This window comes from Budorcas taxicolor, chromosome 17, assembly GCF_023091745.1.
Source record: "Budorcas taxicolor isolate Tak-1 chromosome 17, Takin1.1, whole genome shotgun sequence".
Lineage (NCBI taxonomy): Eukaryota > Metazoa > Chordata > Mammalia > Artiodactyla > Bovidae > Budorcas > Budorcas taxicolor.
The window spans coordinates 17625127-17637500 of NC_068926.1; the positions used below are offsets into that span (position 1 = coordinate 17625127).

General features: G+C 39.7%; 1 protein-coding gene across 1 annotated transcript; it reads left to right on the forward strand.

Annotated features, from left to right (window-relative positions):
* The first annotated feature begins 201 nt into the window (after positions 1–201).
* Positions 202–6150, forward strand: UCP1 (uncoupling protein 1). The gene is made up of 6 exons (XM_052655054.1): positions 202–327; positions 1070–1268; positions 3230–3424; positions 3525–3626; positions 4566–4746; positions 6036–6150. Exons 1-6 carry the CDS (start codon positions 202–204, stop codon positions 6148–6150), a joined length of 918 nt encoding a protein of 305 aa, XP_052511014.1.
* Positions 6151–12374: the final 6224 nt, after the last annotated feature.

Below are 12374 nucleotides of genomic sequence, written 5' to 3' on the forward strand. Positions count from 1 at the left end.
GAGGGCAAGCAGGCGCCGCTGTATCGACTCCGCCACCTGCCACCTGGCCCGCTGCAGCCCCCTGCCTGCCGCCCCCACTGACCAGAAGTCGGAGAGGACGGGTCTGCTGCCCGGCCGCGCAGGAGTGAGAAGCCAGGCAGAACTTCCACCTTCGGGACCGAAGCCCTGCTCCCCTTGCGCCAGAGTCCGCGTTGAGTCAGGATGGTGGGACACACAGCGTCAGACGTGCCCCCTACCATGGCGGTCAAGATCTTCTCGGCGGGGGTGGCGGCCTGCGTGGCTGACATCATCACCTTCCCGCTGGACACCGCCAAAGTCCGGCTACAGGTAGGGAGCGCCGCGGGCAAGGGGAGGTGCCTCGGGCAGAGAGGGGACTACTGTGTGCGCCCCTGTGACTCTGGCTTCGGTTTTACCATCCTTTCTCACGTTAGGTAGAGCAGTGGCCACGTTCAAAGAGTTTGCCTTCACTGGATGGATGCTTTAGGGTGGAAACTGGAATATTGCAGGAATTAACTAAAGAAGTGCGAGGGTGGAGGACGACGGGTTGACTGTGACTGTTGCCAACCTCTGTACTTGATCAGACAGGCACATCTTCCTAGCCTACTGCCTAGGGGTTCTGGAGACTTCCTGGGGGTGGGACAGTGAGGTGCGGGATGGGGAGGATGTTCAAAGTATGCCTAGTAGCCAGATTCTCCCCCTTCTCTCTTTCGATAGATAGATACCTAGATATCTAGCTCTAGATAGATAGATGTGTGCTAACTGGCTTCAGTCCTATTCGACTCTTTGCGAGGCTATGAACTGCAGCCCCCGAGACTCCTCTGTCCGTGGGATTCTCCAGGCAAGAATACTGGAGTGGATTGCCATTTCCTTTTCTAGGGGATCTTCCTGACCCAGGGATTTAGATAGATAGATAAGGGGAGATGTTGCTGAGACGGCAAAAAGGACTGAAAATAGGAACACAATGGAAAAAATATCTTGGCTCAAGTTTTCTCCATTGAGGACAGCTTGATGCCAACCTTTGTTTTTTTCCTCACTAGGTAGGACTCCCTTTCTTAATTTTCACTTCCAGATCCAGGGCGAATGCCTGACCTCCAGTGCCTTTAGGTATAAAGGTGTCCTGGGAACAATCATCACTCTGGCAAAAACAGAAGGGCCCGTGAAACTCTACAGCGGGCTGCCTGCTGGTCTCCAGAGACAAATAAGCTTCGCTTCTCTTAGGATCGGCCTCTATGATACTGTCCTGGAGTTCTTCACCACAGGGAAAGAAGGTAAGCAGGCAGTGTTTCTGGGAGGGGGAGAAGTCAGAGAGACATGTCCTAGGCTCAGCAGTGGCTCAGGAACCAGTTACACACAGTGTAGCGGTCTTCATAACAAACTGGAAAGCCAACATCAATATCTGAACACACGGGGCATGGAGGGAAGACATGCTGGTGAGTGGGAAAAAGTGACACCAGAAAGGCAGAAATGCATCAGATTACAGGAGAGCTTGCAGGCCATGCCAAGTTCAGGTTTTATCCTTAAAATAATGGGAAGTTATTGAAAAATAATAAACAAGGGAATAACATAAATAATTTATATTTTCAGAAGGTCACTTTGGCAGCACTGTAAAAGCTATACAGAAAAAGGGGAAGAAAAGGGTACTGTAGAAAGGAAGAAATGACCAGGGTAAGCTAAAGCAACGGCAGTAAAGATTTTGGAAATGTAATTGACTAAACTTGGTGGAGAGCTGGAAGTGAGGCGTAAAGAAAAGGTAGGAATGTTAAGATGACTTACAAGTTTCTGGTTAAATATCCCATTCATTGAGGGAGGGAATATAGAAACCATCTGAAGTGGGGAGGTAAGAAATTCAGTTTAGGATGTGTCGAGGATAGGTAATGTCTGGTCTGCACAAGAACTTAGGAGAAACACCTGGGATAAATTTCCCACTCATGGGAGGCATTATCATTAGGGCCAAACAGAGCAGAGAGATGTAGTGAGGAAAGGAGGGATCGATGTACCTAACCGCAGACACTCGTGGGTTTCCTTGGCAGAACCATCTTGAGCAGAGTAGCAGAGGTGGCAGCTAGACTGCAGAGCACTGGGGAGAAGGTGGGCCGCGAGAAGGGAAGACAAAGAGTATGGCCCTGCTCCCAAGCGAGGAGCTTGGGAAATGAAAAGGGGATTGGAACAGAGGATGAGTGCAACAAAGTAAGACTGTAAATAGCGGCCAAAAGTGAAGGGAGTTATTGAAGTATCATCTTGCCACTTAAAAGATGGGTATTATTCAGTGCTCAGCTCCTGGCCAAGCACATTGAGAAAGGAAAGCAACCACACGGTCATGAGAAGACTTGCTGAATTTCCCATACGCAGGACATTATGTTAAGTGCTATTTTGTTATTAACTCACACAATGACTCTGTGAGGTAGATATTATTACCTCCATTTTATACAGCTTAGGAAATAGAGACTGAGAAAGTCCTTGATGAAATGTGATCGATCTATACTTTAATTATGGGAATAGGTATGAGGCTTCATGGGGTCACAAAAGAGTAGGACATGTCTTAGCGACTAAATAACAATGAGGCTCCAAGACTATTTGTCATTTTATTAAATGATATCCGTCTTGAGTAACCCATGTTAACTTTTCAAAATTTGCAGTTAAAAATCACGTGATCACTTCTTGCTTCTTATTTTTGTCCCTTTAGGAGCCTGTTGAAGCCTGAGACCACTTGACATCCCAAACTCAGGCAGTTTGTCCTTTGGGGCTTTTCCTAAGATCCCTAGGTCCAATAATTAACAGTCTCATTGATGGTTAGAAGACAAACCTTCACTGGTGACTGGTGCCTCCACCCAATTGGGAATACTGAAAAACAGAGCAAATATAAAGAAAGAACTAAGCCAAATATAGGAAAGAACTAAGCCATTGTTTAAACAAGCATTGGGTTTTTCTTTCTCCTTGAAAGTCTTTATTAAAAAAAAAAATTCAGTCAACTTTGAAGTCTTCTAGCCCTTCTATGACTTATACATTCTTAGCACAGTCCATAGGGTGACAAGGAGTTGGACACAACTCAGCGACTCAGCACAGCACAGTACATGATTAACATGTGCACAAGCATTAGGGGAGTGCTAAAGATATAATGACACAGTAGTATTAACCACTGAAAATCAAAAAGACATGTAAGTGCATTCTGGGTCTTGACTTTTTTCTTTTTTGCTTGACACATCATTTTTTTCTCTCTGGATAACAACAGCTAGTTTAGGAAGCAAGATCTCAGCGGGCCTAACGACTGGAGGCGTGGCCGTGTTCATTGGGCAACCCACAGAGGTGGTCAAGGTCAGACTGCAAGCACAGAGCCATCTCCATGGTCCCAAACCTCGATACACTGGGACTTACAATGCTTACAGGATTATAGCAACAACAGAAGGCTTGACGGGGCTTTGGAAAGGTAACTCACTTCAACATGGATTCTATAGTCGTTAAAACACACATATCCAATTAGCACCTTATCATATGATGGAGCTATTCAACACTTTCTTTCCCTCCAGGGACTACTCCCAATCTGACAAGAAATGTCATCATCAACTGTACAGAGCTTGTAACGTATGACCTAATGAAGGAGGCCCTTGTGAAAAACAAACTATTAGCAGGTATCTTTCTCTTTTACGTGGCAGGTCTGCACATTTATAATTTCATCTTTTATTATACTGAATCCCTTAATTGTAATAATTTTATCTTTTAAAACAGTAATACTCTTGAATAATAGATTTAACCAAAACCCTAAGCTTTAGAAGTTCTGTTGCAACAGTTTTTTTTCTTTTGCAACAAAACTAAGATGCACCTGTATTTTTATATCAGCATCATTCTCATTTAATACTAATATATGACTTTTGTTAGCGTCTCTCTTGTTCTTTATAAAGCAGAATTCAGGAGATGAGTCATCCTGCCCTGTATCCAGATGAGCTAGTTAAATAAGGAGCTTCTTGGTGGTTTCATCCCGAAAGTAGAACCATTGGATAGGTTCCTAAAAATTTTATTCTAATAGGTTCTGGAAACATTGAAATTCTCCTTGGACAATGACTTTAATTTTTTTTAAAAAAGTATAGATGCCTATGTGTTGAGTATTATGTCATGCCCTAAGGACAGAGGTAAGTAACTGGTTGTTTTCCTAAAGCACTTATAATCCAGTATGCCATGTACCATTTGCCAACTTTTTCTAAAATTATAACATTCCTTACTGTATGTACAAGCTTTCCTTGTAGCTCAATTGGTAAAGAATCTGCCTGCAGTGCAGGAGACCCCCGGTTCGATCCCTGGGTTGGGAAGATCCCCTGGAGAAGGAAATGGCAACCCACTCCAGTATCCTTGCCTGGAAAATCTCATGGACAGAGGAGCCTGGTGGGCTGTAGTCCATGGGGTCACAAAGAGTTGGGCACAACTGAGCGACTAACACTCACTTACTGTGTGTTATTTATAAGACAACTACGTTGACCTGTTATCAACAGGCTTTCGAGGATCTGATAGATAATGAAAAACTAGAAGCCCCTCCCAAGAATCTAGCGTTGACCTGTCTCATTGACCCGTTTCAGATGACGTGCCCTGCCACTTCGTGTCCGCTGTTGTTGCTGGATTCTGCACAACGGTTCTGTCCTCGCCAGTGGATGTGGTGAAAACCCGATTTGTTAACTCTTCACCAGGACAGTACACAAGTGTGCCCAACTGCGCAATGATGATGCTCTCTAGGGAAGGGCCGTCAGCTTTTTTCAAAGGGTAGGATGTGTTCTTCTGTATCTACAATGTTGTGTTCAGGGATTCTGTGTGCTACGGGGGGCGCCGTCTCATCTAACAATTGACAGCTGAGCAGCCTTAGAATGTGCAGTGTACTTAGTGTCTACTTTTCTTTGCCATAAATCTCTCCAATACACCAATTTCACTGTGTCAGGAAATTTAAAGCTGTGATAGTAGAATCTTCTCAAGCTTGATCAGTGGCTCATTCAAAACTGACAGCCTGTCCCTTGGTCTCAGTCTATTGGCTGAGGGGAGAGGGGTGTGGGGAGTTATTTTTTAATGGGTACAGAGATTCAGTTTGGGATGGAGATGGGGAATGGTAATGAAAACAATGAGAACGTATTTAATGCTACTGAATTATACTATTGAATATATATATATTTATAAGAGAGAGACACATATATACATATGTATGTGTATAAATGGCTGGCTAAAATTATAAATTGATGTTATGTGTATTTTACCATAAAACACACACACATTCAGGAATCAAAAGATATTTGCTAAGAGATCCCCCAAAATATTGGGGGGTAATCTTAATAGGCAAGATCTCTAACATACCAATCCAAGGCAGATTTAACAGATTTTACATCATTTTCTCTGGGAATATTTCATTGCTGTAGACAGGATTTTCAAAATAAATAATCTGGGGTGTACACCGTGGCAGAATTCTTCAAAATAGCAAGAGCAACAGAAACAACAAAAGGCAATTCAGTCTCTGACCAACCCTCTTAGGACCAGAATTACCAAGATCTATGGTCTAATGATTCATCACTTTGCTTTCTCCACTTACTTCCTCTTTTAAACTATTAAAGTTTCCTATACTCCATTCAGAAAGCAAAGGAAAACAAGATTTCCTGCCCCTCAAAAAAGAGATGATGGAGAAGCAGGAGACAAGCTTTGGTTTGGTTTGGTGGGACCGTTGTATAGATGTGATGCTGGATTTCGTTGTTCAAAAGCAGGGTAGGGCACCTGGATGGAACCTGAGGCAGAGGAAGGACACGGGGAGAGTAGGCACTCTCAAGCGCCCGCACTGGAGATGCGTGGCACAGTGAGAAGCATGCACTGCCTGGACTGTAATTTGCTGTTGTTCAGTCACTCAGTTGTGTCCAACTCTTTATGACCCCATGGATTGCAGCATGCGAGGCTTCCCTGTCCTTCACCATCTCCCAGAGTTTGCTCCAACTCATGTCCATTGAGTTGAAGGCACGCATCATAATAGCTATCAGAATTTTAAGCAAACTAATAGAATGGTGACATCACTTTTCTAGACTTGTACCTTCCTTCTTGCGACTGGGATCCTGGAACATCATCATGTTTGTGTGCTTCGAACAGCTGAAGCGAGAACTGATGAAGTCGAGGCAGACCATGGACTGTGCGACCTAGTCCTCCTCGGGAAGAAGATGGAACAGACCAGTGGGGATCTTTGCTAACCAGATAATTTTAAAAAGCGAGCAAAACTATTCACTTTATTTCACCCAGATAAGGAAATTCTGATAGAGAGTTCTGGACTATTTTTTTTCCAAGGGAAAACTACTATTTCCTATGACTTTTATTCTCAGTATTTTAAGGAAGGGAAAGCAAAACATTCAATATATACCCTGGCAAATGTAATATCCAGATAAGCTACTGTGCTTAATTGACTATTTAATGGGGGGAGGGATTTTATGATTGAATATGAAGAACATTAACATGTTTTAATTATTAATTCAATTATTAATTGATGGAAAAGGAAAACTGAGTGAAATACACTTTATCAATACTTAAAAACGAAGTTTCCTTTTTATTTATTAACCCCACTGTCAGTTAATATATTCAATAAAATATTGCTAATATCTCTTAAAGTTTGCCTTTTTTGGTATCTATATCTAATGGAAGAGTTGAGGTTCACCTGGGTTACAAAACTTCCCAAATAACAAGGGAAGGTCTTTAGAATCAATTGGCAAAAACTTACTTTTAATGTTATTAGTACATGCTTTTGAGTTTTAGAGTCCACATTTTATGGCATCTATAACAACTTCTAATCTAAGACACTGTGTTCATTGGGGCACTGCTGTTATTACAATCATAGTATCTATCCTAGAATCACAGAATTTTAGAGCTTTTTGGTTAGACAGAGGAACAGATTGATATGAAAATTAATCTACATTGCATCTTTCCAGCAAAACCAACTTCGTCATTTGCATCTGTAGTAACCTTTTCATCTACCAGCTGAGTGCAGAAGGAATAGGGAAAGAATAAACAGATGAAAAGAATTGTTAAGACAAAAACAAAGAGTGGCCACTAAATGGCCAGGTAATCCCCAGGCTGCCAGGCATTGTGAGCGCCACATACATTCACTATTACGTTTCTCCTCCGTTGACTCTGAGGGTTGTCTCCTGTTTATTTCCCTTAGTCGTTAACTGTAAAGCATCTTGTCGCAGACGCCCTCGTATCCTGCATGGATCACTCTGCTCTGTTAGTGATGCTGCCCTGCCTGCCTTTTGTCATGTCAGCATCTGTACTGCTTAGGGCCTTCTTCCGGTCACCAGAGACATCTTTGCCCACCTGGGCATGGCACACTAGAAGGACAGGAAAAATAACACACCCCTATGAGCTGCCCTGGACCAATAACCGACGGGAGCTGGCGTGTGACTATCTCAGGTCCCTCACGGTCGGGTGGAATGCCTCCGAGGGATCAGAATCCAGTTACACTCAGTGGTATTTTGCTTACCTCTAAAACCATTTATGGGAAGACTTCAAGTCCTGCTCTTCATCCTCCATCCCCTTACTGGTGTCTCCTGGGATCTCTTCCCGAAAGGATTCCAAATCCTTGTCTTGAGGCCTGACTCTGGGAGAATCCAAACTAAGACAAACCACCATCTCAGAGTAGCATATTTCTTTCAAGAAGAAAGAAAACATAAAACTTCATTTGCTGGGAACCTGGTCAGGCAATGGGCAGTAGTGACAAGTTGCTACCCTTGACCAAACTTTAGTCAGGCTCCTCCGAGCTGCCTTTTCCTACTTGGTTCTGTCCTTGGGTGTCCTCAAGAGCCATTTTATTTTTTAAATATAAATTTCTTTAATTGGAGGTTATTAACTTTACATCGAGAGCCGTTTTAGCAAGAATCCTGCCAAAACTGGCTTAGCCAGAATCTCTCACCTTCAACATGATCACTATTGATATCAAATTCCTCATCCTTGTCCTGGATACCTGATCACCAGTTCTTTTAGATGTTCTGTGTACACATGCCTATCTTTCATAAGCAATAACTTTTCTTTCCATCCACTTGTTTTATTCCAGTTGGTGGGATCTCTAGTACAATTTTGAATTTATTTTCGGTAACAATTTGAATGATTCACTCCTCATCCCTTCTTAGAGTACATTTCCCTACTTTACTGATGCTGGGCTTAGCCATGTGATTTGCCATGACCAAGAGATCATGTTAGTAGGCATGATGTGAGCAAGGGCTTGAATGTGTTTGAGCAACTGAATTTATTCTTGTGTTTCTGCCACACCATGAAGAACATGCCTCAGGTAACCCACTGACCTCAGATGAACTAGCCACATGGAGATGACTGGAAGTGAAATCATGACCTCAATTTAAGGCTAGCTGTATCCAGCTGAGACTACCCAAACTGTCTGGCTAGCCTACCCAGTGTGAGGAGTGAAACTGTTCTGTAGGTCACTGAGATTTTGGGGGTTGGTTCTTGTACGTTGTATTGTGGCAATGACTGACCGATACAAGAGATGACGAAAGACATGCTTTCTTAATTCTGATCCCAATATTTTATAATTAAGTATATTTGCTATAGTTCATTTCATAAAGATATATTTTGTAAAATTAAGGTAATCCCTTTCTATTTGTCATTTGCCAAGTTTTTAACACGAATGGATGTTGAATTTTTATTGAATGCTTTTTCTGTTATCTATTAAAGATTATATGCCCACTGGTAGGTGTGCTGGGTCATATGGTAGTTCTATTTTTATTTAAGGAACCTCTGTACTGTTCTCTACGTGGCTGTACCAATTTATATTCCCACCAACAGTCCAAGAGGGAGGGTATATATGTATACATACAGCTGATTCACTTCATTGTACAGCAGAAGCTAACAAACTTTGTAAAGCAACTATACCCCAATTTAAAAAATAGAGCATAACAGTCTTATGAATTACAGAGCGTATACATTAAGTTATTTGGACGAGTTTGTGAAAACGAACATTATTTTATTTTTAAATGTGCTAACTCACTGGTGAAACCCATATGAGACTGCAGGTTTTTTAGTGGAAAGGTTTTTAATTGCTGAATCCATTTAATAGCTCCAGGACTTTTATACTTCTCTATTTCTTCTTGGATAGCTTTGATAAACTATGTTTTTCTAGAAATTATTTCATCTAATATTCCTAATTTTGACATTACTCAATATATTCTTTTTAATATCTATAGGCTCTCTAGTGATTTTTCATATTTCATTCTTGACAGTATTTATTACTTGCTTTCTTTTTATTGTTAATTTGTCTCACTAAAGTTTATCAGTATTGTTAGTCTTCTCAAACACTTTGTTGATCCTATTATACGCATGTTTTCTTTTCTATGCATCAAAGCTCTTGTCTTTGATATTTCCTTCTCTATTTTCTTCAGGTTTATTTGGTACTTCTTCATCAAACTCCTTGAGATGATTGCTTTGTCTTTAAAACACTTTTTCCCTAATATATACATTTAAAGCTATAATTAGTACTAACTTTAATAAGGACTGCGTTTGCTGTATCAAACCAGTTCCATATTTAGTTCAAGATAAGCTACACACACACACACACACACACACACACACACACACACACACACACAGAGGAATGCTTTGCAGCTTTAAAAAAAAGTATGGAAGTTATGCATGAACATACAAATAGATCCATGATCAACTGTGAAAACACATTGCAGGATAATATGATTTATTCCTAGACTTTCTAAGAACAGGGGGTGGTGGTGACAGTAGTTTCATTTCTGCTGTCAAAACCAATTGTTCTTATCCAATAACCTTTTAAATAGGTAATCAGTGGATGAGTTAAAATCATAAAAATAAAAAAAACTTTCTGTATATTCTGATTTTACCCTACAGGAACATGATTAAAGGATTAAATGGAAAAAGTATTATTTCATGAACATAAATGACATAAATAAGGGACAAGGAAGATGGGAAGGGAGCAGAAGTATTAATAGAGAGGCTTATGACAATTTCAACATGTTTTTATTTGCTCACAACATTCCAACAAAACGACATTCCATTTCAACTATTGCTTTCACATAGGAAGTTAATTGCTTTACCCAAAGTAGACAGAAATCTATTTCTTTGCATTGCCAACCAGCACTCTTTCCCCTAGGGAAAGCTACTGTTTAAATATTTTTTGAATACTTTAACAGAAACATAGTCTTGCCCTATAATAGTAAGGTAGTATTTGGGTCTTACCTGCACTACATTTTAACATTTTTTCTTATCCAAAGCTGAAGCTAAGGAAAAAAAGGCTCACTCATGACTTTTCTCAGATTTTTTATCAACTTCAGGAATCTTCATTTAAAAATATTGGAGAGGTTCATAAATATGAAGTTGAACTTAAGCCTCCCCAGAAGTTGGGTGGACCATTTATCCTGAGAAAATAGCTGCTGGTCCCCAATCACTCATTCAAAAGGATAATAAACATTATTGCCCTTCAAGCCAAATGTCTTCTCTTTGTGCTAAGATAACATGTAATCTTTCCTGCTCTGGCAATGAACACTCCTCCTTCACATTCCTCTAATGTTTCTCCTTTTAGCAAATCTTTGACCAAGTTCTATTTCACTGAATGCAAAGGGGAGAAATAGAACGTAAACAACTACGGACACTGGAATAAAAATGAAGAGTACATATATTTTCACATAGAAAAATACATACAAATCCAAGTAGCTCATTTTAGAAAAAAAAATCAGGACAGGCATTTTTAAGAAAAAGATTCTGCTTTCTCAATTATAAATGGTGCCAGTAAGACACTGATTTTATATCTGACTATATCACCATATTTATAAAGAGGGGTGGGTCTAAGTTCACTGATATCCCCTGATTTCTCTCAATTCTTTAAAGATTGTCTTTCAGAATGTATTTAAACTGCAACTTGTAATTATATATTTAGACTACTTTTGTCACTGATTCACTCTTCAGTCTGGCACACACAAAAATTCATTTCAACACTGATTAACTTTTTTGATGCTAAAGCAAACAATTTTCCTTCTACTTCAACTCTATCACTACTTTGGTATTTTATTACTATAGAAACAGGTAAGATTCTAAATATGGATTTTTAGACTACCTAGAATTCTAACATACATATGTTGAAAGCAAGGAAAAGAAGGATGGCAGACACAATTATCACTATCACATGAAAATCAGAAGGCTCATGTTACATTCTAATTTACAACTGGTGACATTTAGCTTGGCTTTCAAACTATCAAATCGTAGAATCTATTGGTGGCTTTCAACCAACTTACTACAGAATTGTTTGAAATGGTTACAGATCATCTTAAACAAAAACAGAGCAATATATTATCCAAACAAAGGTGGACTTAAATAACCTATTATTGAACAGAATTTCAAATGACATTGAAAAAACATTATTATTAAAGAATTATTAAAAAGGTTTTTCTTCCCCCTAGGAGAAACTTAATACTTGAAAAGTTTCCCATTCTATACTTCAATCATTCTTTAAAAGCATACTGACAAAGGTTTATATCAGTTCAAGACCACATCTGTTAAAAGATTAAATATAAAGGTAAGTATTTTCTAAGTGAAAACTAAAAGACTAACAATTGCTTTCCATGTAATGGTAAACACCCTGATAAAATGAACTTCAATGGCTAATACCTGATTTTTATCTCATAGAACTCTGGCTGGATGATAAAGTATAGAAAACATTAAAAGAGATGAAGTCAAGGTACTCCTAGGATTGAGAAGTCTCCCACAGAAACCTGTTTAAAATTCCTATAATACAGAAAATCTAAACCACCATTATAGTAAAATTGAGCCCAACTGTAACATTTTATCTTGCTGAGAAAGGAAGAATTTCAATGCATGTACTTTTTTTTCTTTTGGCATGCACTGTAAATGTGTGTGCTATGCAACACTGCATCTGTTATTTTCCAACTGAATATTTCATATACCACTCTTCTCTTTGGCAAATTTAAAGAGAGAAGTCTGTCAGTAGACATAAACAAATACTTGAAAGTTTCAGGTCTTGATATATCATATAAAAGCCAGTCCTTAGATGCTTGATATGTACCACTTTAAAGCTGTATTAACTATCATCACATTTTAAATTATGTATTTAACAGGCTGCTTTCTGTAGGATTTAAGAAGGATTTGGTAACCAGATGGACCTATCTTTAAACTCTTTTAGTTTTGCTATGAGTACAAATGTCAAACACACAAAGAAGAAACTGTTCCTGTTAGGATCTCATCACTTTATAATCCTTGACAGCAGTCGCTGCTCTCCTGAGATTTTTCAGAGAATGAAGCTATACAAAATGCACAGGCGTCATCCTCAGGCTACTTTAGAGTCCCACAGACTGTTACAGAAAACCCACAAGGTCACACATCATTATCTA

Excerpts from the sequence above, each read along its gene's own strand:
- UCP1 (XM_052655054.1), top strand. The coding sequence starts at position 202 with ATGGTGGGACACACAGCGTCAGACGTGCCCCCTACCATGGCGGTCAAG. Across the intron at positions 1,269-3,229 it reads CTTCACCACAGGGAAAGAAG|CTAGTTTAGGAAGCAAGATC; the intron begins GTAAGCAGGCAG and ends GGATAACAACAG. Across the intron at positions 3,425-3,524 it reads CTTGACGGGGCTTTGGAAAG|GGACTACTCCCAATCTGACA; the intron begins GTAACTCACTTC and ends CTTTCCCTCCAG.